Source organism: Taudactylus pleione, unplaced genomic scaffold (assembly GCF_031769625.1).
Source record: "Taudactylus pleione unplaced genomic scaffold, aTauple2 ptg000086l, whole genome shotgun sequence".
Classification (NCBI taxonomy): Eukaryota; Metazoa; Chordata; class Amphibia; order Anura; family Myobatrachidae; genus Taudactylus; species Taudactylus pleione.
The window spans coordinates 22,723,229-22,749,717 of record NW_028284488.1 but is presented as its reverse complement, the minus strand read 5'-3'; the positions used below and the strand labels follow the sequence as shown (position 1 = coordinate 22,749,717).

Sequence of the window (26,489 nt, the reverse complement as noted above, 5' to 3'; positions counted from 1 at the left end):
ATATTGTCAGAAAGTAATTTTTAATTTTTTGTTTACAAATGTAAAAAAAAAATTAACCAACCTGATAACTGTGCGATATGGTTAATAGAGGTGTGGTTCATTAAGCTCTTTGTATCTATCTTGCAGATGGAAATGGAAAAACATAAGACTGAGGAGGAACAGGAAAATAAGCCAGAGTTTCTCAAAGTTAAAGGCAACCTCAGGAGAATGAATCATGAAATAACCAATGGCAGCGATTCGTAGACAGAGGGATATAAAAGGCATTTGTTATGTACTGTGGAAATTTTACTGGACTAGAGATGGACATTTTGTTGAAGGCTTGCCTTAATGGATATTTCCAAATTGATCCTTCATCCTTGAAGCTTTTAAACATCCTTTCACAGCAGAAACACTGTGCAAGAATCTGCAGCAGACTGATCATTGAGCGATCTGGGTACAGCACTGTCTGCTTGTGGTGTTCTTATTATTATTTTTTAAAAAGCTGTTGAAGCAATGACAATGGGTTGCATGGAAAGACTGGGGGCTGCATCACCTCCATCCAGGCTCTTTTTACCTTTTTTTGCAGGGTTATATAAAATGTGTCTTTTTTTATGCTGGGGAAGACATCGTAATGTTTTCTGGTTTCAAGTTTAAATCACCCAATATCCTCCCCTTCCAATCCAAACCCCTTAAGTGTTAGGGCACACATCCAGTAGTCGATTTCTATGAGTGACTGAGCGATAACGATATCGTTCTCATTCAATCGCTCATGAATCGTGCATGAATCTGGCACATTAATGTCAGAAGCGACCAGCGATGCGCGCTCCCGCTGGTCGTTTCCGACATCAATCATCGGTCGAACATGCTGAACAAATTGACGATAACGACAGGTTGAGCATGTTAGGGGATGATTGATGAGCCTGCACTGAACAACTGACCGTTCAGTGTAGGCACAGCACAGACCGTACAATGTCGTCATCGTGCAGTCGTATTTTGGTCTGCTAGTGGATGTGTGCCTTAAGAATGTAGAAGTAATGTTGAGGTAGATCTGCTACACTGGTATCATATAGGTGGTGAGGGAGTTGTTACATTTGACTTCTGTTACAACATGCCTAAATTACAAACGTAGCTGCTCGGTAAAGTAATCTATAAATGAAATGCTGGTGTATTATCACCTCCTGCATACTACCTGGGGCAAGTGAAGGGCATATAGATGCGTTATTTTTTTAATAAACCTCTTCGTATGTAGATCTTTTGCTGGTTTCCATCATTTGTTTATTGGTGGCTGAATTGTGCTGTTCTATAAGTTCCCATCATTCTCACACAGCAGGGAATTTAGTTCAGCAGCAATGGGAAACATTCAGCTATTGCTGTCTTATACAGCTCTTTTCCCTGTCTGTGAACTCACACTATTTTATGTGTAGTCTAAAATAAGCGGCATCAGTACAATACTTTGCAATGACTTCACTGGTTTGTGTTTAAGCTAAAAGGAAAAAAAAAAAGGCTGTACATTTACTGTATGTGATTATCATGATAGTTACTGCTAGTATTTCCTGAACATGTATTTACAGATCTTTCTACTTGTCTTGTTTGAAGGTTGGCTTCTACAACTTAAGCTCTTAACTGCACATGATGTGTTTCATTTTTGATTAGTAGTTTTACTGCTGTTATAGGGTCCAAACATCAATATGTCAAAGTAGGCCTTTTCTCTGGTGAATATAAGTTACATATTGCATTTGCCATGGATGCAATGATCAAGTTGTTTGGTCAGATAATACATATATAAAGTGGGTTATCCGGGAAGGAAATCTTGCACGTTTTTGCTTGTACCAAATGGAGGTGTGGGCAAAAATGAACAAGGTTTTCCCTTACCCGCAAATCCCTGCAGTGTGCAAAGCTGCACATCGTGTGAGGTTCAGATGGAGTCTGGTGCTTCAATGATTATCCCCCATGGATGCCAAGATAGAGCTAAGGTTTGTTAACAATGACCAGATCATAAGTGGCTGTATGCATTCTGGTTAGGGAATGGCACATTAATTGACCTGATCAGAATAGCCATGTCGCCCTTTTCAGATTTAATTGGACACAAGAACCTGTTAAGCCCCACCACCAAACGACGGTGCGCCAATTTGCATGATTATAAAAACTTTATCGGCTGACTGCATCTTACTGCGTCATGCCAGCTTTTACAAATCAACATAACCATGCGTTAGGATGAGGACTTATTTAAGGCCTTTCATCGCATTTACACATCTTCACCTCTTTATGTCATTCTATAGGCGACAGATGCTTTTTATTCAACTTTCTTTGTAAAGTGTACATTCATATTCTTCAAACATATTTGTACATTTGAATATGTCCTTTAGTGATGAATGTTAGCATAACGATTGAAAAAGCCTTACTTATTTACATCTGTTTACTTATCCTTGCAAACTTGAACATTCTGGGTTAAGCTGCTGGTAACCTTTGAGAAAAACTTTCTTAAGGGTCTATGTACTAAACCTTGTAAAGAGATAAAGTACCAACCAATCAGCTCCTATTTGTAATTTCCTCAAACACAGCCTGTAACATGACAGGAGCTGATTGGTTGGTACTTCATCTCTCTCCACCTTATCTCTCTCCAAGGCTTAGTACATAGATACATAGACCCCTATATCTTGGAAGTAGGCACCCGCTTTCACACTGTCTTCTCTTCACGTGCCATACATCATAATGTTTCCTTATAAGAGGTAGGCTACTTTTCACCTTTCTTAGAACTTACTGTGCCATCTGCATATTTTCTGGAGAAGTGTTGGGGAAAGCAGTTTTTGGGTACAACAGAAAAGCTAATTCTCTGACTGGCTTTATTCCTCTTGTATGTACAATGTGATGGGTTATATTTATTATTACTAGGTAGTCTTTGACACATGTAGACGGTTCCTGATTAACTGGCTTTCACACATTTCTTGGTTTGTTTATTGTAAACGTTTTTCACAAGGTCAATTCTAATATAAATGAATCTGGGATCCATATAATATGCAATCAAGTCTTCTTATACTTCTATTTTATATTATATATATAAGCAAAGATAAGAAAAATAATTTGCCTTTTTAGTGTGGATAAACTGTTATAGAACAAAGAAAGCAACATGTGGCTCACCAGCTGTTGTAAAAATAACATGCCCTTCTAGCCTGTTGGGGACATACAAGTCTCTGCGGTTCTCTTGCGAATATCTTGTGGATCTATAAATCTGGCTGGCAGGGCGTTTGGGACTTTGTTGGTTATAAAATACTGATACTGCAGCAAATCCTCTTGGAAAACAGATCTAAGTTATAGTGTAGTCTTCAGATCTATGATATCTGAAATTCATGTAACTTTATACATATTTCCTAACTTTGTTTCTGAATGTATTCTGTGCTCACTAAAAACTAGGTGATATTGAATAAATATTATGATTTTTTTTAAAGCTATTGTAATAATTCCTTTCTAAAGTTTTGGGATGTCAACTCTTCCATGCTGTAAGTATTGTCCTACAATATTTAGTTTTGGTTTGTCAAATGACTGTATCCTAAAGCTGGACTGGCACAGGATTATCATTTAAAGGGAATCTACTATCTGAAAGTATGGTTTTTTTTTTTAACCTGCATTTAAACCCTACAGTAGGGCTCCCATAATTTATTTTTCTTCTTTTAAAAATAAAGTACTTATAAACCCCTGTGATATGAAACTTTACTTTGAAAATAAAAATCCACTCATACTTTTGTGTTAAAATAAAGTAAAACATTTATTGAAATGTACCCCATCTAAGCTTTGGGTATATTGGAAGTGTTTATTATAGGAAAATATGAATTTAAATTAAACACCTAGAAATACAATCCTGTGGATATTGTCTGATTTAAACATTTATTTATATTTTGAGTAATCTTTTTCCTAGAATTTGTATTATTTGATTAGTCTGAGACACCAACAATGGATTATTCTATACACAACATATAAAGGAACAGTGCCACCATTTAAATGACCATAAAACACACCGCACACATCCTGTGTCAATAGTAAACATTTTTATTGTTTTAACAACCATTATTTTTATTTTTTTAAAGTAACAATTTATTTAGTTTCATTGAATCAATTCAAATAAATGAATAAATAAAATCTTGCTCATGAGTACTAACAACTCCTATTAGTCCCATGGTTCCGGATTTTTACGGTCTAACAATTGCAAGTACAAGAATGTGTAATGGCTAATGATTGTTATGTTACCTTCCTGTTTGGAAAATATATATTATTTGTGGGACACTCACAGCGCTAGGTCAATTTTGATATATTTTTTTACTCGTAGACATGAGGCAAATGTATAGTCATTTTAGTTTGTTTCAATATTTTTATGCCTCTACCTTTTGATAACAATCTATTTTTTTTAATGCATTTTAAGAATTTTGTTCTCTGCTAGTTTATATGAAGGGATCCTTTTATTTTCCATGATTATATTAATTTGTATTTGCTCTTGTATGGTTGATTTACTGTGTTATGAAATGAGGGTCAGAGTTCTCAGAACCAAATCTATGCTTAATAAAGCTACTGAGCTATGCATCTTATGTCTCAATATTTTTATTCAATATCCGATAACTCTTTGTTACACATAAATGAACTGGAGATTTGTAGGGTCAGAACAATAGGAGCATTATAATGTTAACCACAGCACTGAGTATGTCAGCTCTGCCAATTCCTGTGTCCATGTGTAGGAACTTTTTGAATTGGGAAGAGCAAATTCAACATGGACACAATATAAACATTAGCAACAGCATAGAGTGGTTATGTGAGGCTCTGGTCAAACTAGAGAGGACCGATTGTAGTAGCAAACACATTTCTATATACTACGAAGTTCATAATCCAGTGCCACAGGCAGCTCCTGCGATAGGCTGAATAACCAAGCTATGGAGGAGACAAATCTAGCACTAGAGCACTCTCCAATATCCTCTTTCCATTTGTGCACCTGAAAAAATAATCTCCATCTGCCCATAAACTGAGACACTCCTATAAGTACACTCTCTTAAACTGTTAAATGTAACTTTTTTAATCTCTTCCCACAGAGCAATATTTTTTTTGCATGTGAAGGTAACAAGAGCCGCACAAGTGTTCCCAGCCTGCATTTGTTTTTGTTCAAACTATTTTAGTTGCCCTTTAAAACAATTAAATGATGGCTACATATTAATAGACAACATAGAGAACACACAAATTCTAGGGGAAAGGGACGTAACTGAAGTACAAATGTGTTCCCCTTTCATCCAATGTGTACACTATAATGAGAATATAATGACACGTAGATAGGCAAGCTTTTCTGTTACTATCAGTCAAAAGACAACATAAGGTAAGCAGTAGGGGAAGGGGAAGGAGAGTGGAAGGGAAACAGAGAAATGCTACAGAAACAAAAGAAATCAAATAAATGAGTTGCACATTGTGCCATATCAATATTTCCAGAAGATGTAATTTACAATTCAGATCTGTTTCATGGATTGCCAACCCCGACAGGAAAGTTTTATAGGCATCAATCTTTGGATTCAAGTGACTGTAACCAAGTAGTACAGAATGCCATGTGTTTATCATTTGCAGACATTCTAATAGCTTCTATATACAAATAATGCAGCTTTCACTGGATTCTTTAAGAGGGATTTCTTATACCTGCTAATAGAAGTTTTAGTCCAGTTCAGAAGCCAGAACCTGGGTCTTTCAGAACAGTGCTCCCCAAAATAAATGTAGTGCACCGTATGAATGCCTTCCAAAAGGGTATGATTCTCTGCAATAGATACCCATTGCTTAATGTTCAGTTTACTTAAAAATTCTGATTGATAATATTACATGACAATAACTATTAAATGGATCAACTTGGGTAGGAACACCTCCATACTGTTTGCAATTCACTTGGCGTACCATTTACCATCAATGAGTGAAATAGGCCTATAGCTTGGACATACTGTAATGAGGGATCCTTTCTTCTTTGTTCCTCCATGGTAGCCACACCTTGGGATATAGGACCTGTTCACCTTAGTATAGACAGGAAGGTTTTTCAGGGACTGTCCCCTCACTGTATATAGTCCAGCCCCTTCCTCTTGTCCCTTGTCTTTTTTTCCTGTTTCCTAGCAGTATAGAGGCAGAGAAGGGAAGTTTGTTATTTTCTATAGAATGGGACTTACCTCTTTCTTAGACTGCAGTGCTTAGGGCGCGATGGGCAAAGGTGGGGTGGCTCCCCATAGCCGAAGCGCGGGACAATGCGCCATGGCATGTCTGCCCGTTGTGCACAGATGCGACCCGATGACTTGCCAGACCAGCAGCCTGTGCAGGAGAGCACGTGCATGCACCCGACCTCAGAACTAAGGTCATAGGGCTATAATATGGCGCTGCACACCAGAGGCAGGTGTCTCTCTCCCTTGCACCTTTTCAAAGGATCCATGCCATTGGAAGTTTGCAGGTGTGCCACAAAATGGATGCAGAGCCTTCTCCCCAACAGCCAAATAGTGCCCAGCCGAGGTAAGTCCCTTTAGTGGGCATTTATACACATTTAGGTTTTAGCTGTAACTACTGTTGGAACTAGAAGACATTGATTAAGGAAAACAATTTAAAGTGACTGTATGCTAGCTGTGATAAACCATTTTAGGCAAGGGATGGCATTTGGTGGGGATTGTGCTCAGAAGCGTCCCACACCTATAATTGCTCAGCAGCCTAACCAGTTTCAAGAGTTAATGAGCTGGATGAAAAAAATGAAAAAAGTCTCTTGTATCTAAAGCAGAGGTTTGCACTACATTTATACATATGTCTAAAAGGTCTTTGACTATGAACATGATGTTGTTTCTTCTGAATATGGTCTCCTACAGGAGTGTGATTTGTCCAGTGAGGAGTCTGGAAAGATGTGAGAGCTTTTTATATTGAATTGATTGATAGCATGTTGACAAATGTATAATTATAAAGACTTTCCAGAACATAAGTGCAAGACTTAAGGTGCATACACGTAAAGATTTTCTGTCCAACCATTCAACTAGTTGATTGGTTGGAATGAAAATCTGGTAACGTATGGGAGTAACTGATAATCAACAATTTGCTCCTAAATGCCAGAAAACAGATGAAAATGGTCGTCAGTCAAGTTTGTTAAATGTTTGATCTAAACAATTTGTTCAAACAACAGTTTTTGTCCATTTTCCGGCATTTGGGAGCAAATTGCTGATTGTCATTTGCTTTCATACCTTACCAGATTTTCATTCCAACCAATCAACTAGTTGGATGGTTGGACAGAAAATCTTTACGTGTGTATGCACCTTAACTGTTTGAGGACAGACTAAAGTGGGGTAGAAGTTGCCTGGAAGAAATTGTATCCAAGAGTGGCAAAATCTAGATAAAAGGTAAAGTAAATCATATTAAAAGTATTGAAACAACATGGGCAATGCGCTATGATCACATCTGACTACAATGAATTGTATGTCTAAACAATGTAACACACACTGAATGAATAAAAGAGATATTTTACTTCTAAAAATGGAATGAATACATTACACACAATACATATAACATATATAATTTGGACTGTTAGGTTGCAAATATATAAAATGATTATATCAAAATGATAACTTGTGTCAAACAGTAACTCTTCTGTTGCGCAAAGAATGAGTGATACAGTTAGATGTAACAAATCAGATCAATTGTGTCATTTCCATGGAATGAATTAGTACTGTCTCAATTCTTTGTACACTGTTTGAAATTACTGCGTTCTCACACCTGGAATGAGTATATATTATCTGTATTAATTGATTTAGGTTTAAAGATATCGTGCTGGCGTCCCAGCATATAATAATGATATTAGTGATAATCAATTGAAGTTATATAACTTCTATTCTGGAATGAATAGTCCTGTGAAAAAATATGTCCATCGACAATGGGGATAGAGCGACAGATATATAAATATCTTTCTCTCCGTTTGTTGGAAAGGAGAGAGTGTATCTTACCGCTACCGGGAAGGATGCAGCAGCGTTCTCCCAGAAAATGTGAACACTGTGGGGAGCTGAATATCGACGTGCCGTGGGATCGGTGGTTCCGCTGTGTTTGGCTGTAAGGTCAGCTCCGGAATCCTGCTTGCACAGTGCGTGTGGCAGTGTTCTCCCGGCTGGATGTGATCACTGCGGGGAGCTGGAAGGTGATGCTCCGTGTGCGGCTGTTCGATCAGCTCCGAAATCCCACTGGCACGATGAGTGTGTCGGTGCTTTCCCAATTGGATATGGTCACTGTGGGGAGCTGAAAGGTATGCAAATGAATGTAATTGTGAGCAATGTTAATATAAATGAATGTATATATAGATGTGAAAATGAAAAATGATATGAGAAATAATGATGTTGATAATAATGGAATAAAATAAAATAATTACAAAGGCGGACCTTTCAGAAGGATAAATACGGCACCTAACATTGCAATGTCAGTCTTGAAAAAGTCTCCAGTTTAAAGAGACGAAACGCGTTGATGTCATTGCTGTTCAGTCCTTCCTCTACGTTCTACACACCTGTACCTTTTGGAGAATCCCCGAGCTGATCACACAGCCCCAGGCAGCGGAGACACCCGTCTCACGGAGCAATACCTTTCAGCTCCCCACAGTGACCATATCCAATTGGGAAAGCACCGACACACTCATCGTGCCAGTGGGATTTCGGAGCTGATCGAACAGCCGCACATGGAGCATCACCTTCCAGCTCCCCGCAGTGATCACATCCAGCCGGGAGAACACTGCCACACGCACTGTGCAAGCGGGATTCCGGAGCTGACCTTACAGCCAAACACAGCGGAACCACCGATCCCACGGCACGTCGATATTCAGCTCCCCACAGTGTTCACATTTTCTGGGAGAACGCTGCTGCATCCTTCCCGGTAGCGGTAAGATACACTCTCTCCTTTCCAACAAACGGAGAGAAAGATATTTATATATCTGCCGCTCTATCCCCATTGTCGATGGACATATTTTTTCACAGGACTATTCATTCCAGAATAGAAGTTATATAACTTCAATTGATTATCACTAATATCATTATTATATGCTGGGACGCCAGCACGATATCTTTAAACCTAAATCAATTAATACAGATAATATATACTCATTCCAGGTGTGAGAACGCAGTAATTTCAAACGGTGTACAAAGAATTGAGACAGTACTAATTCATTCCATGGAAATGACACAATTGATCTGATTTGTTACATCTAACTGTATCACTCATTCTTTGCTCAACAGAAGAGTTACTGTTTGACACAAGTTATCATTTTGATATAATCATTTTATATATTTGCAACCTAACAGTCCAAATTATATATGTTATATGTATTGTGTGTAATGTATTGTGTGTGATGTATTCATTCCATTTTTAGAAGTAAAATATCTCTTTTATTCATTCAGTGTGTGTTACATTGTTTAGACATACAATTCATTGTAGTCAGATGTGATCATAGCGCGTTGCCCATGTTGTTTCAATAGTTTTTGTAGTGGGAGTTCACACCAAACTCCAAGCAGTTGCAGCTGATCCTCGCTGACAGTGTTATACTACTAATACTAGCGCCGAGAGCTTGGTAGGAGTTTACCCTCCTCCCCATTTTTTTCATTCACCATATTAAAAGTATGTATCCTCTTAGAGATAATGATTTGCTTATTTGGTGTACATTACCTAAAGTGGATGCTGCAATTGCAGAGTTAATAGCAAGAACAACAATTCTGTTAGAGAACAGGTTCTCAAACTCTGTCTTCAGGACCCCAAACAGTGCATGTTTTCCAGGTCTCCTCACAAAATCATAAGTGAAATAATTGGCTCCACCTGTAGTTCTTTTAAAATGTGTCAGTGAGTAATGAATACACCAGTGCACCTGCTAGGTGACATGGAAAATATGACCGGTGTGGGGTCCTGAGGACCGAGTTTGAAAAACTCTGTGTCAGAGGATTGTGCAGCATGTAAGGATACCATGGATAAAAGAATAGATAATTAATTCAAGAAATGACATATTTCTTCTGCTGTGTCTCTGAAGGCTGGTATAGTTATGGCCTTTGTTTCAAAGGCACTAAGACTCTGGAGTGCTTTCTTGCATACAGATATTGAAGAAAGGATATAAAAACAATACATTTGAAAAAGGTAGAGATTATGCAGAAAGCTATTGAATATCTATGTGATGCATTTTTGGACACTGTGACATATGCAACTAAATCTATGGATACAGGGGTAGTAGCATGGAGAGCTTTATGGTATTATCCTGGATGACTGATCTGAATGAAAAAAAAACAAAAAAACAGGTTGGCTATGTTACCCTATAAAGGATTCTTTTTACATTGGTGTAAAGTAGACTCACTAATACAAAGTGTGATGGGAGGTAAATCTGATCGATTATCTCAGGATAAGTGGAATAGATACGCGTTTCCATCATTAAAACAACAATAAAGAGATGCTAAGACCTACAGACCCAGTCGCCTATATATATATATATATATATATATATATATATATATATATATAATGAGGTATTCCTCAGGAATGACCAGACAATCCTTTCAGTAGAATTTCAGGAGATTCAGTGATTACAGGGCCCCTTTAGAAATAGCAGTAGGGGGAATATTATTACAGTTTGTCAATCAATGGATTCATTATATTCAGGATAATGGGTTCTGGATGTGGTATTCAACAGATATCGAATAGAGTTCTAGAAGGAACCAGAAATTTGTACTATCAAGAATGCCAATTACAAGTGTAAAACATGGCCATGGAAGGCAATTTAGCAAAATGTATCAGCCTTCAAGCAGTACCTACTGTAGTAAGGGAAACCGGTTCTATTCACTTCTCTTTCTGGTAAAAAAAAAAAAATTATCAGGAGAATTCAGGATCATCTTGGATCTAAGAGAACTGAACAAAAGTTTCATATGGAGATACTAAAATCTAGTCTAGCAGGCATTATGGAATGGGACTTTCTAGCATTGATAGATTTAAAAGAAGCTTACTTTCACATTCCAGTGTACATAAATTATCAGAAATATCTGAGATTTTGTATAGTAAGAAGATATTTCCAGTTCACATGTCTTCCCTACGGTTTATAAAGTTTACCAAGGGTGTTCACCAAGGTATTAGTGACAGTGATGGCGCACCTAAGAGCTCCAAGAATAATGATCTAGTCTTAAACAACATATTGATTTCCGGAAAGACGGAAGATATAGTGCGAAACAATGCGGGCCAAGTTCTACAATGCTTGCAGACATTGGACTGGATTATAAATTGGAACAAGAGTTGTTTGAATCCAGTCCAGAGAATCCAATTTCTAGAGGTTATGACAGGCTGACCCTGTACCTCTGGATATCTGTCAGAAGACAGATGTATGCAGATACAGAGAATGGTCAAGATCATACAGAATCGCAGCAGGATTCAACTCTCTACAGGATTAAGACTGATTGGCATAATCTCGTCAACCATAGATGTAGTCCCTTGGGCAAGGTGGCACATGAGAAGCCTACAGTAGGGGCATATTAAAGTTCATTCAGAAAAAGTACCTCTTTATCATCACAAATGACTGAAACAAGACACAAAAGAATCCCTAGACTGGCGGAAGAGTGTGAATCTGAAGAACATATCAACACCACTGCTACAACCACAATACCTAGTCCTAAGGACAGATGCAAGTCAGTCAAAATTAGGGAGCACATGTGTCACAACTGGTAACACAAGGTTGGTGGATTCAACAGGAAACATTATTTTCTTCAAATTGAAGAGAAATGCAAGCTGTATGTATGGCTATACAGTACTTCCAAGACTATCTGAGAGGAACTCATTTAAGAATATTTTCAGACAATATGACAGTGGTAACATACATAAATCACCAGGGTGGCACTAGAAGTCAGGCCCTCATGAAAGAGGTTTCAAAGATCAGGACTTGGGCAAAAAAGTATTTGCTTTCCCTTTCAGCCCTCCATGTGGCTGGCAAGGAAAATGTGGTAGCAGACTTCTTGAGCAGGAAACAAATTTTCCCGGGAGAATGGGAATTGAACACAGATATACAGTAAGGTGCATAAATATTGGGACATTGACATAATTTTCATATTTTGGCCTCTATTCACCACCACAATGGCTTTGAAATGAAACAAACAAGATGTGCTTTAACTGCAGACTTTCATATTTTATTTGAAGGTAATTACATCCAAATCAGGTGAACGGTGTAGGAATTACTACGGTTTCTATATGTGCCTCCCACTTTTTAAGGGGCCAAAAGTAATGGGACAAACTAAACAATCCTAAATCTAACTTTCACTTTTTAATACGTTGTTGCAAATCCTTTGCAGGCCTGCAGTCTGGAACGTATAGACCAGGGGTCTTCAAACTTGGCCCTCCAGCTGCTGTGGAACTACACATCCCAGCATGCACTGCCACCTTTTTGATATAACAGCATGCTAAAACTATGGCAGTGCATGCTGGATGTGTAGTTCCACAGCAGCTGGAGGGCCAAGTTTGAAGACCCCTGGTATAGACATCACCAGACGCTGGGTTTCATCCCTGGTGATGCTCTGCCAGGCCTCTACTTCAGTTCCTGCTTGTTCTTGGGGCATTTTCCCTTCAGTTTTGTCTTCATCAAGTGAAATGCATGCTCAATCGGATTCAGGTCAGGGGATTGACTTGGCCATTACATAACATTCCACTTTTTAGCCTTAAAAAACTCTTTGGTTGCTTTTGCAGTATGATTCGAGTCATTGTCCATCTGCACTGTGAAGCGCCGTCCAATGAGTTCTGAAACATTTGACTGAATGTAAGCATATAATATTGCCCGATACACTTCAGATTTCATTCTGCTGCTTTTGTTAGCAGTCACATCATCAATAAATACAAGGGAACCAGTTCCATTGGCAGCCATACATGCCCATGCCATGACACTACCACCACCATGCTTCACTGATGAGGTGGTATGTTTTGGATCATGAGCAGTTCCTTTCCTTCTCCATACTCTTCTCTTCCCATCACTCTGGTACAAGTTGATCTTTGTCTCATCTGTCCATAGTATGTTGTTCCAGAACTGTAATGGCTTTTTTAGATATTGTTTGGCAAACTCTAATCTGGTCTTCCTGTTTTTGTGGCTCACCAATGGTTTACATCTTGTGGTGAACCCTCTATATTCACTCTTGTGAAGTCTTCTCTTGATTGTTGACTTTGACACATATACACCTACCTCCTGGAGAGTGTTCTTGATTTGGCCAACTGTTGTGAAGGGGTTTTTCTTCACCAGGGAAATAATTCTTCTGTCATCCACCACAGTTGTTTTCCGTGGTCTTCCGGGTCTTTTGGTGTTGCTGAGCTCTCAGGTGAGTTCTTTCTTTTTAAGAATGTTCCAAACAGTTGATTTGGACACGCCTAATGTTTTTGCTATCTCTCTGATGGGTTTGTTTTGATTTTTCAGCCTAATGATGGCTTGCTTCACTGATAGTCACAGCTCTTTAATCTCATATTGAGAGTCGACATCAACTGTTTCCAATTGCAAATGTCACACCTAGAATCAACTCCAGACCTTTTACCTGCTTAATTGATAATGAAATAATGAGGGAATAGTCCACACCTGTCCATGAAATAGCTTTTGAGTTGATAGTCCCATTACTTTTGGCCCCTTAAAAAGTGGGAGGCACATATAGAAACCATTGTAATTCCTACACCGTTTACCTGATTTGAATGTAATTACCCTCAAATTAAATCTGAAAGTCTGCAGTTAAAGCACATCTTGTTTGTTTCATTTCAAAGCCATTGTGGTGGTGAATAGAGGCCAAAATATGGAAATTCTATCAATGTCCCAATATTTATGCACCTGACTATTTTGAGCAATACTAATAATAAGATTCGGAGGTTTGCAAGTGGACCTAATGGCAACAGATGAAACTACTTCATTTTTCTCAAGAAATAACATACCTAGGACAAAGGGCATATACTGTATGTCTTCCCACAGAAATGAAACTTTCACTTGGCTTATGATTTTCCGTCTTTCCCATTGATATACCATGTATTAAAAAAGATCGAACTGGAACAAGTTCCCTATTGGCCCAGAAGAGCCTGGTTTTCAACAGCATTGAAAATTACAATTGAGGAACCATGGTTGCTACCAGCCAGGCCGGACATATTAACACAGGATCCGTTACTACATCAGAACCCGACAGTCCTCACTTTAGCGGTCTGGAGATTGAGAGGAAGTTATTAAAGCAGAAGGGGCTTTCAAAACAAGTAATACAGATTCTATTACAAGCAAGAAAAAATAATTCTTCACAGATCTACTACAAGATTTGGAAAACCTTTATCTCTTTCAGGGGAAATGAAGCTGATGCTATGAAGGCACAGATACTGCAATTCTTACATGAGGTATTTATGAAAGGTTGGGCAGCTTCAACAATCAAAGTGCAAATGTCAGCTCTCAGTGCACTTCTGGATAGAAAGCTAGCAGAAGATGAATTGGTGAAAAGATTCTGTCAAGCAATTAAGAGGATACGTCCACAAGTTAAATTCCTCATAGCCCCATGAGATTTGAATTTAGTCCTGAGGGCATTAATGGTGACTCCATTCGAACCTCTAGAAGAAGTTTCTCTTAAGCATCTGACATTAAAAGTAGTTTTCCTGAAGGGCGTGGACTGGCAGCCATTCGAGGAGGACGTGTGATTTCAGGGCTCCTTTCTGAATTACATCCCCTATATTCCTCCCTTGCCGGGCCCCTGAGACCTTGCCACTGCCCTACCTGTGTTTCTCATCAGGTACATAGCAGGCAGCAGTGTTTACAGAGCTTGGGGAGCTTCCTGCCTCTCTAAAGATTGAGGCCTACTGTTCTCATTGGAGCCGGGATCGGGATTTTTGCAGAGACCCAGACACCCTTTGCTGTGATCCCTGGCTCAGCTGCTGCCTGGAATTACTCAGAAGTGAAGACCCTGCACTTACCTTGCAGTTGCTGGCACTATCCCTGATTTGTATCCTATGTACTGGGTCTGGAGGAGCCGATCTCAGGAGAGCATGGCCATCTTTAATTTATTCACTGCACTTCAGATAGAGTCCTAACAGTTATTATTTTTATCACTTGAGCGCCCTCTTGTGGATTTTTGCTGTGATTGCATGACATAATCAAAACCTCAGAGCATACTACTATTATAGGTACAAGAGCACTCGAGGTACTCCGATTCGCCCCAAGATGCGACTAGCTCTTATGCTCTAACACTTGCCGGGTACATGGTGGCCTAGGCCACTTTTCACTGGGGAATGTGACCAGCAGTCACCTCACCGCTGTCTCAGTACACGTCTCATAATTTTAAGAAGAGTGTATAACTTTTTATTTATTTTTGTCCTAACATCTAATTTACTGTGAGCCATGGGGAAGTTTAAAAAGCATTCTGCCGAAAAGGACGCATGTCCTCCTCCTTCTAGATCAGACCTGCGGCAATTCCCTAAGTCGACAGTCCCATCACCGCTCAGTGATGACTCCTTGCCTTCACCAATTCACGAACCTGTGGCTGAATCTGACCCTTCTGCTGCTTCCTCCCAGTCCGTCCAGACCCCTGATGGAAATGATCTTTTACAAATACTCCGACTCTTGCACTCTATGCCTACCCGTCGAGACTTTACCTCTCTAGAGCATAATATTCATGCCACTATCCATTCAGAACTTGCGGAAATTAAAGCAGACATTTCACACCTGGGCGAGAGGGTCTCTCAATGTGAGGAATTTCGGGACACCTCAATGGATGCTTATAATGGTCAACGTGAAGTGGTGATCCGCCAGGCATCTTTGATCACTGCCATGTCCTAGCGGTTGGAGGGCTTGGACAACAGAGGCAGGCGCAACAATCTTAGGATTCGGTGTGTATCGTAAGATATCCCTGCGTATAGTATGACTGATTATCTCACCAGAATCTCTAACAATATCCTGGGTAGGGATTCAGAATCCTCAGCGGGAGACCAGCCTAGAGACATTATATGTCGCCTACATTATTTTACACAGAAGGAGGATATTGTATACAAGGTCCGTAATCAAGACTCCATCGAGATAGATGGCCAGAGGATCCAGATTATCCAAGACCTGTCGTGTTCTACTCTCCAGAACCGCAGAGCCCTCAGAACTCTTACGGTGGAACTATGTAATCTCAATTTGCGCTATAGGTGGGGCTTCCCTTTCAGTCTACAGGTAACGCACCAGGGGAAACAGCTCATCCTTAAAAATACTTCGGATTTGTCTTCCTTCTGCGCCGCTTTGGGGATTACTCCTGCCCAGCTCCCAGATTGGCAAGATTGCACAACGGGTCCTTTTCCACCTGCGCTTCAGATGGACGACGACAGATGGCAAGTTGTAGAACACCCAGAAAGAGTCCCAAGCGTCGTAGAAGACCATCCGATAGTCGGGTGACATGATTTTTTTTTTTTGGTCTGCTCTGCCTTGTTAATCCCATGGACCTGGGTTTAGCCGGCCTATATATTACAGGGACTTTTTTGGATAATCATCTGTTATATGGAATTATCACACTGTTTGCCATCTGCCTTCTTTACATTTAGAGATTGTTATATCTCCCCTTTCAACTGCGAACTTACTGCCTGGACTTGTGCTAACCCAGAGGTGGCTCACTTTTGTGCCTTACATGTTTGATATATTTTTCCCATGTTCTTTCGGTCTATATATTTTGACAGATTCTCTACACTCTTATTTTCCATGTTTTGATGTTCTATTGACGTTTTTTTGGAAGGATTATGTCTTAGGTCTACCTTAGATTTTATAATATTTTGAAACTGTAAATGCTTAGATAGTTCTCTGCACTGTTATGCTGGCCACACACACAGCGATATTTTACCTGATCTGGCCGATTCCAACACATTGGAACGGGAGATCGTGTAAAATATGGCCAAATCGTGAGAAAATCATGTCCCCACTCACAATCACGATGCGATGCGCGTCCCCTCTGGTCGCACATCGCATCTTCAGATCTGCCATGCTGTAGGGCAGATCTGCCAATCTGGGATACAAATGCACTGGAGCAATGTCTGGCTGCACGATAGATTGTTTGTAGATTGGACACTGCAAACACCAAATCGTGTGCAGAGCTGCCGAGGAGAGTTTTCAAGGGAAATCGTGCACGATGTCGGATCGTGAGCACATCGCTATGTCTGTGGCCAGCTGTAGTTTACTGTGTTTTTCTAGTTTTGGCGGCTACTGTCGCTGACCCCTGGTGTTCCCCCACACAGCATATGCTTGTTCTTATGCCAGGTTGTGTACGTCACACCCATGCGGCTAAGGAGCGGTTTTTCAATGTTCTCCATTATTGTTGTTATCTATTTGTCTTTTTTTTTTTTTCTTTTTCTTTTCTTGTTTTATTTATTTAAATTTTTTTTCTTTTCCCTTCCCATGCCCCTTCCCCCCAGCCAAGATCATTATTAGTATATGATGGCGACCAGTTCTAGGAATACAACCCATAGGGTTGTTTCAATTAATGCAAAAGGGCTAAATATCCCTGAAAAACATTCCAGGGCACTGCATGAATTATATGCCCTTAAGGCTAATGTGGCTTTTATCCAGGAGACACACTTTAAAGCTGGTGTGGCTCCTTCTTTGAATGGACGCAATTTTACTAATACTTTTTATAGTAATAATAGGGACGGTAAAACCCTAGGAGTAGCAATTCTATTTTCTTGTCGTCTCCCTTTCACAGCCCTGGAGCGCTTTTCTATAGTTGGTGGACGGGCATTATTAGTTAAGGGCACTCTCCATGGTCAGATTTACACCTTTGCATGTCTCTACGCGCCTAATACCAACCAACCATCATTCCTAAAAACAGTGTTAGACAGTATCGATGCCTTAAAAGAGGGCATCCTCATTCTAGGGGGCGATTTGAATTGGACACTTCATCCTGATGTGGATACTTCCATTTCCTCCCATAGTCGCCCCTCTAAACCATACCAAAGTGTTAGACACGCTACACGAGCACCATCTGATCGATGCGTGGCGTTTACAACATCCTACTGACCAAGACTATACATTCTTCTCTTCTCCGCACAACTCTTATTCTAGATTGGACTATTTTTTTTTGCCCCATAGGTTCTTACATCTCTTGCAACATACTTCTATTGAACCAATGACTTGGTCTGACCATGCCCCGATCACTCTTACACTCTCTACCAGTCTTCTTCCTCCTAAAACTTGCACTTGGTGCTTATGAAATGAAAGCCTTCTTTCGGATGCTTATTGTAAACCTCAGTTGGACCAGACTCTCACTGACTATTTTGAACTAAATGACACTCCTGAGGTTTCCAGCCTCACTGTTTGGGAGGCTCACAAATGTGTATTGAGGGGGAAATTGATCCAACTGGGTTCTTATATTAAAAAACAACGAGAGGGTCACTTGCTCCAGAAAATTAGATTGTTTGAATTGAAACACAAAGCCTCTTTGTCAGTTACAGATCAGAAAGCTTTATCCTTGGCCCGATCTGAACTCAATAAACTATTGAATGAAGGGGTGAAAAGAGATTTTCGTTTATGCAAAAATTGTTATTTTCAATGGGGCAATAAACCAGGTAAATTATTGGCACAGGCCTTGTGGCCACAGAGAGCGGTATCTTTTATAGAGGTGGTCAAGGATGGGACTGGTAGAGATTATAGATTGACCCCCTATATTGCCTCAGCATTTCATTCTTATTATTCAAAGCTGTATAACCTTTCAGCCTTGGGCTCTCCCGCAGAGGTTGCTGCTTTTCAGGGAGACTGTATTTAGTTATCTCCAGAAGGTTAGTTTCCCCTCTATCTCTGACAAGGACAGGGACTGGTTAGACAGCCCATTCACGTTGGAGGAATTGGAAGAAGCTCTAAAAAACACCCCTACTGGTAAAAGCCCGGGCCCTGATGGCATTACGGTTTCGTATTATAAAAAGTTTAAGACCACTCTTTTACACAAGATGTTGTCGGCTTTTAACTCTGTATCTAAGATAGGTTTTTCATCCGAGTCCCTTGAAGCCCATGTTGCGGTTATCCATAAGGATGGTAAGGACCCGGCCCTGTGCTCCAGCTATAGGCCTATCTCCCTTCTGAATACAGATATTAAACTATTAGCCAAACTTATTGCGAACAGACTGAAGATTCTTCATTCAGACCAGGTTGGTTTTGTCCTGGGCCGGGAGGCTCGAGACAATACTACCAAAGTAATTGACCTGATGCATCTTGCTGTAATGGAAGATTCCTCAGCTCTTCTGTTATCCACTGATGCAGAGAAGGCCTTCGACAGAATAAATTGGCATTTCATGAGGGGTTTATTGGCACACATGGGGTTGGGTCTTGCATCCTTGCATAGGATCCTGGCTTTATATTCCACACCTACGGCACGTATTAAGATAAATGGTGCCCTTTCCGACCCAGTGCAGATTTTTAATGGCACTAGACAGGGTTGCCCCCTATCCCCCATTATTTTTATTTTGTGTATGGAGGCATTGGCTAGGGCTATCAGATTAAACCCTGACATATCTGGGTTGTTTGTAGATGGGCATGAATATAAGCTGGCCTTGTTTGCCGACTACCTTCTGGCCATCCTTACCAACCCCTCTATTTCTGTATCTAACTTAGGCCCTCATTCAGAGCCACTCGCTAGCGGCAGTACGCTCGTTCCGAGCGATGTTCGCACATCTGCGCATGCGTATGGATCGTTATACGCATGCGCGAACCAGTCAGTGCGGCCGAAATTCATGTGCTCGCAATATAGCGAATGCCCGCTATTTTGAGTGACAGAATGAGGCGTATGTGGGTGGTAACAGGGGAAGGTGCGTGAAAATGGGGAGTGGAGATCCGAACGCAGGCGTGCTTAAAGGTCAAAACGGGCGTTTTATGGGTGTGCATAATTAATACAGCAGCGTCATTGACCACGTCACTGGGTTGTTTTATAGCCAGAACTGCTCGCAAGATTGTGGTAGCAAAAACCAACCACAAGAATAGCGAGCAGTTCATACGCTGGTCGATGTACTCGATTAATCTAATAAATAGCGGACATGACGTATGGTGCGAGCGGCCAGGGGGCGTTTTTAACAAATAAACGAGCGTATGTTTTGCTCGCTCGTTCAGACTTAGAGGTGTGAACAGACTGCAATTTGCGAAGGGATCATTTGAATAGCCACCCCTTGTTTTTGAACGAACGACCGCAAATAGCGAACGGCTCTGAATCAGGCCCTTAGTCTCTGAGTTCCAGGACTTTGGTGCTCTCTCTAATTTCAAAATAAAGTACTCTAAATCTATAGCAGTTAACCTTTCACTTCCCACCTCAGTGGCGGAAGGTTTACAGGCCTCTTTACCCTTCTCCTGGCATCCCTCAAAGCTTAAATACTTGGGGATTTGGTTGAACCGTGACCTGTCCAGGTTGTATTCAGATAACTTTTTACCCCTATTTCAAAAATGTTTTGAAAAAAAGATTTGGAGGAATTAGAGAAGGTTATCATTGATCGTAAGAAGGAGAAATTCTCACGGGACAAAAAGGACTTTGCCACAGGAAAAATCTTTAAGTTCAATAGGGTAAATAAAGTTAATATACATTGACAACAGAATTATCAATTTAAATATTCTTCTTCAGAGGCAGACTCTTCAGGAATGGAAGAGTATACGGAAACACAATTCAGAGAATCAACTGTCACTTCCCCCAAATCCCTGGTTCCTTTTTTAGGCGTTGGCAGGGGCACCAGAGGAAGATACCCCACCAGGGGCGCACAAGGAGGGGTGGGAAGAGGAGGCAGAGATCAAACTATATGGGACTCACCGATACCACAGAGACAATCGCAGAGGACCAACAAACGGAGGTAGTCTCCACTCCCAAGGAAGATGATCTGGAGGTCATCAATCTGTCAGATCAGATTCTAACAGAAGCACAAATTTCACTGTTGAAAAAGGGTCTTAGTTTCTCCCCAACAACTAGCTTTAACAGATTTGCATGGGAAAAGGATCTCCAACTGGGAGAAAATTATTCCTCAAGAATTTTTTTTCAAATGATGCTAATATTACAACATTGGATGGTGCTATCCTGGATGGGACAACATCCAATGTAACACATATAGATACTGAACAGGATCTAGAAGCCTTGGGTATTCTAGAAGAATTAGCTGAGGAAACAATTCCCATGACTCCAAATGTGATGACATTGGAAAATCCAGTAAGACCGAAGTGTAAGAAAAGATCATCTTTCTTTCCCCAGAATAACATATCCCCAGCAGTATACATCTTTAAGGAACTGGTATCCAGGGATCTGGATGATCTTCTGGTCACGTGTAATCAATCACGACACCAGAATATCACGCAGCAAGAGAGAGATGCCCTTGCAGAAATGAAGGAGTGGGACCACATTGTTTTGAAACCATCAGACAAAGGGGGCAACATAGTCCTATGGCCCAAGGACGCCTATGTTAAGGAAGTCATGAGACAACTTAATGACACCTCCTGTTACCAACAGCCACTGTTCAATCCCACAGATAACTTCCTCCTAACCTATAACAGGTTAATCAATGATGGTTTAAAGAGAGGTATTATAGATAAACATGAATTCGATTTTCTTACAGTAAAAAATCCAAAAGCGCCGACATTTTATGTTCTGCCTAAAGTCCACAAGGACCCAATAAACCCCCCTGGAAGGCCAATCATGGCAGGTATTGGCAGTTTAACAGAACAGGCTAGTAGATTCGTTGATACTCATCTTAGAGATTTTGTTTTATCTTTACCATCTTATCTTCGAGACACAACAGATGTTCTTCAAAAGTTACATGATATTAAGATTGAGGATCACCACTTGCTGATCACTGTAGATGTTGAATCTCTTTATACTTCCATAAACCATCAGGATGGATACAGGCAACAAGATATTTTCTTGAGATGAGAGATAAAAGTGATTTTTCAGAGTTCCTCATTGACCTACTTCACTTTATCCTACATAGAAACTACTTTACATTCCAAAACAAATTCTACCTTCAGAGCAGGGGCACAGCGATGGGTTCAACATGTGCCCCGACGTACGCCAACCTATATTTAGGTTGGTGGAAGCGGGAGATAGTCTTTGCGGAACATCATGACAAGTATACATGACATGTTGAACAATGGCTTCGCTACATAGATGATATACTGATCATATGGAGCGGTAGCACAAATGACTTCTTGGAGTTTGTACAGATTTTAAATACAAACTCTCTCAATCTCAAGCTCACCTGGGAGGTCAACCAGGAGTGTATCTCATTCTTAGATCTTAAAATCTCCAAGAACTCTAATGGAGATATAGTGACTGCTCTGTATAGGAAGGAGACTGCAACAAACAGTCTCCTACATAAGAGTAGTTGTCATTTTCCCCCCACCATTATGAATTTACCCAAAGGAGAGTTTCGCCGTCTCAGGCATAATTGCTCTGATGACAAGACCTTTGCAATACGCAGTCAGGAACTGGCATTCCGACTTTCTAGGAGGGGCTACAGCAACCGTTCAATTAACAAAGCCAGGTTTATGGCTCTCAAAACAATGAGAGACAGATTAGTCTTTCCTCCAAGAAAGAAATCTGAAGAGAATAAGGAGATTAGATTTGTGGCCAGTTATTGTAGTGAATGGCGTGAAGTGAGGAAGATCATACAGAACCATTGGCACATCCTACAGTCAGATCCAATTTTAAAACAACATTTAGGAACACGTCTCCATGAGCTGGAGTAGGGCGAAAAATCTGAAAGACCATTTGGTTCACAGTCACTATGAAAATGAGTCAAGAAGGAAGAAATATAAACTCACAGGCACCTACCCCTGTGGAAGCTGCAAGGCATGTTCACATATTTTGAAGACAAATACAGTGAAGGATAGGCATGGGAACCTTATTAAGATACATAGCTTCTTGAATTGTAAAGCCATTGGAGTAGTTTATTGTCTCCAATGTGACTGTGGATTAAGATACGTTGGAATGACTACAAGAGCTTTCAAGTTACTTATTTTGGAGCATGTAGGGAATATCAGGAATGCCCGCTCTGATCAGGCCAAAATGAAGAAAATTACCTCAGTTGCGAGACACTTCCTACATAAACATGGTGGTAATCCACAGTCTCTTAAAGCCTTTGGGCTTGAAAGGATTCATCTAGGCATCAGAGGGGGTGATGTCCACAATAACCTGGCAAGAAAAGAAACGGAATGGATCTTCCGTTTGGGAACTCTGACTCCCAAAGGACTTAACGAATATAAGAGTTATGTTCCATTTCTAACTTGAATTTAATTCTTTCTTCTATAGTCTGTTAATATTTATCATTTACTTTACCCTTGCGGTAATCTTACTTTACCATTCTCATTTTGTTATTACTAATAGTATATAAAAGATTACCATGGGATTCCTATTTAATTTTATTTTTTTATATATTTAACACTATATGTGATTATTGCACGGATACATATAGGATATTTTAGGTAAGGACACTCATGGTCTGATGCCCTGTTTCAGTTCTCCTTCTCTCTCTCCCCATTTTTGATACAATTAAATATATTTTGATTTTGTTTTTGATTATTGTATATTTGGTGTATTTAACACAACACTAAATTACTGTTAGGATTAAATTATTAAAATGATTATTATTTACTTGGTGCTATATGTCATTACAGCATTGTTCACCACATGGCTAACGTGCCTTTATTTATTCATTTATTTATTTTATTTATCTATTTCATATACAGGTTGAGTCTCCCATATCCAAATATTCCGAAATACGGAATATTCCGAAATACGGAATATTTTTAGCATGACTGAAATAGTGAAACCTTTGATTTTTGATGGTTCAATGTACACAAACTTTATTTAAGGCACAACATTATTAAAAATAAAGTATAAAATGACCTATAGGCTGTGTGTATAAGGTGTATATGACATATAAATGAATTTCATGTATCTACACAAACTTTATTTGAGCCACAAAATTATTGAAAATATTGTATAAAATAACCTTCAGGCTGTGTATATAAGATGTATATGAATCATAAATGCATTCTGTGTTTAGATTTGGGCCATATCCCTAAGACATTTCATTATGGTATGCAATTATTCCAAAATACGGAATATTCCGATATCCAAATTACCCTTGGTCCCAAGCATTTTGGATATGGGAGACTCAACCTGCACAACCTTTATTTTTAATTTCATATTATTTATACACTAATTCAGAATTCCGTTTACTTATTTGCAACGTTATTCCACTGTATTTTAGGGTCATGTTGTACAACACGGTTATCCTATACTGCACTATTTCAGTTCACTATCACTATTTTTATTAATTTTTCATATATTTTATTGTGGTAGAACCTCAATAAAGGGTTCTTAATATATGTAATTCATATATTCCTAAGATCAATATTATGATTATGCAGGTTTTTTCTGGCTTCTATTTAATTGTAATTTGGCAACCTGATGTTTATTCTAACAGCCATTACTACAGAGCCGGAATGATAGGACCCGCTTTAATCATGAGGGATTGACCCTCGTTAACTTTCCACCTGCTTTCCCTCTTTTGTGATGGGCTTAATACGCATGCCCATCACACACCGGGCCTTCCTGATTCGTCACTTCATGGATATAGACTGAGTGATGGTAAGACCCGGCACCACCTTCCGTGAGCAAGCAAGCCAGGCGAAATGCGCGTCGGATTCCCCGGGTGCCCCGCCATTGCGCATAGCGGGACACCCCGACACCAGGTTTTTCAGACTGTTTGTACCTGCTAGTGTCATCTGTATGGAGGCACATGCCTAGGATACGGTGCACCAGTCAGCCGCTCTGCACTCTATAATGGTGCACTCTGCATTAGATCCTGATATTTGGCACTGGTTACGATTGTAATGTCTATTGATACAGCATGTGAAAAAGGTGCTTTATATACTGGATATGATAGTCCTATACATTTTATTGGGTACACTTAATAGCTTTTACATCTGGCTCTGACCTTAGAGATATATTTTTTTGTTATATATCTTTCTGCTACTTTGTTCTTTGCCTATTTTGTTACTTTCACAGTTGCTATATATCCACAATACTTTGACTATTTCAATAATAATTTTGCCTTCAGTTATTATCTTATGTCATGGTATGAACACTAAATATTTATATACCGAGGATGTAATGTGTCTGAGTAAATACTGAACCTATTAGGTTGTTTTCTGATGTATTGAGCAATACACCCAGTTTATTCCCGTTTATTTTACTTGATCTATACTCTCCATGTGGTTTTCATACCAGCCTATTAATTTTCTCATTTTTTTGTCTTATGCTATCAGGCAAGACAAATGATAGTTGAGATTAGGGCTTATGAAGGAAACCCCATTTGACTGTTGTTTCAAGGGATGAGTGCCTTGCCAGATCTCTCACTTTTTCTCCTCTACTATTAGTAAGAGAATAAGAAGCAGAGTCTGACAGCAACTATTACCACTCCCGACTTTCACTTTACATCCAAATTTTTCTGAGTGATACTCAAGTTTTAGTGCACTTAGATTACCCTGTTTCTTTCCTTATCTGTCTATACTTTCCCTGAGGTTTTCATACCAGCCTATTAATCCTCTCATTACTTTGTCCCATACCATAGGGCAAGACAAATAACAGCAGAGATTAGGGCTTATAAAGGGAACCTCAGTTGACTGTTGTTTCTAGGGATGAATGCCATGTCAGATCTCTCACTTTCTCTCCTATGCTATTAGTAAGAGAATAAGAAGCCGAGTCTGTCAGCAACTTAATATCATTCCCGACATTTTCTTTGCACCCATTTCTCTTCGGTAGGGATGTTTGCATTAAGTGTACTATAAGTGCCTACATTATCCTGGTGTCTTTTAATATTTTACATGTTCTATGTTGTTATTGTGTATTATCTATGTAAATATTTTCGTCTGATTTAATCCACGGTGGATATAACCCGAATTTTGAATACTAGTGTATTCATCTCATACGGCTTGATACCCAAAGCAGTGATTCTTGTGTCCACTTTATATTAATTAATATTATATTATGTCTGATTATACAATTTATTTTATTATTTGACTCATTAAAAGTGAGGTTTTAACTGTCTTCTTCAGATTACAAATAGGAGTGCACCATTATAGAGTGCTTTCGTTTGGTTGCCTTACAACCAGACACTTTTTTTTCCCCTTTTGACAAAGATCAGAAGTGAACTTCGGGACTGGCATCAGGGTACGTTCTCGTGGTTGGGTAGGGTGAGTATAATCAAAATTAATATACTTCCAGGAGTACTTTAGATGCTCCAGACCCTCCCGATTTATGCCCCTAAGAGCTGGTTTCTGAACATTCACCGCTTGGTGAGAGACTTTGTGTGGGGGGAAGATGGCCTCGCTTTAGACATGATGTTCTCTTCAGACGTAGACACTTGGGGGTGTTTCAGTTGCCCCAATTCTTTACTTACTATGAAGTGGTGGCCCTCAGTAGAGTCCTTGAATGGACCTGACCAGATTCTGACAGACAGTGGGTGAGGCTTGAGAGCCACGGTGTCCTAGCAAGCCTTGGATTGACAGT

The 26,489-nt window shown here is 39.8% G+C and overlaps 1 protein-coding gene and 1 long non-coding RNA gene across 2 annotated transcripts in view; one reads left to right on the top strand and one right to left on the bottom strand.

The window, feature by feature from the left end:
* Positions 1-4,551, top strand: part of FAM107B (family with sequence similarity 107 member B) — a 60,139-nt gene extending 55,588 nt beyond the window's left edge. Inside the window, exon 4 of the mRNA XM_088468784.1 lies at positions 127-4,551. Within this exon, the coding sequence (XP_088324910.1) occupies positions 127-243 (117 nt within the window). The 3' untranslated portion in view covers positions 244-4,551. The remainder of the gene's footprint in view (positions 1-126) is intronic.
* LOC148529219 (uncharacterized) lies at positions 4,087-14,991 on the bottom strand. Its single transcript, XR_015877835.1, has 3 exons — positions 14,911-14,991; positions 7,953-8,238; positions 4,087-6,095 (listed from the first exon to the last, which is right to left on the bottom strand). It is a non-coding gene; the product is annotated as an uncharacterized LOC148529219 (long non-coding RNA).
* Positions 14,992-26,489: the final 11,498 nt, after the last annotated feature.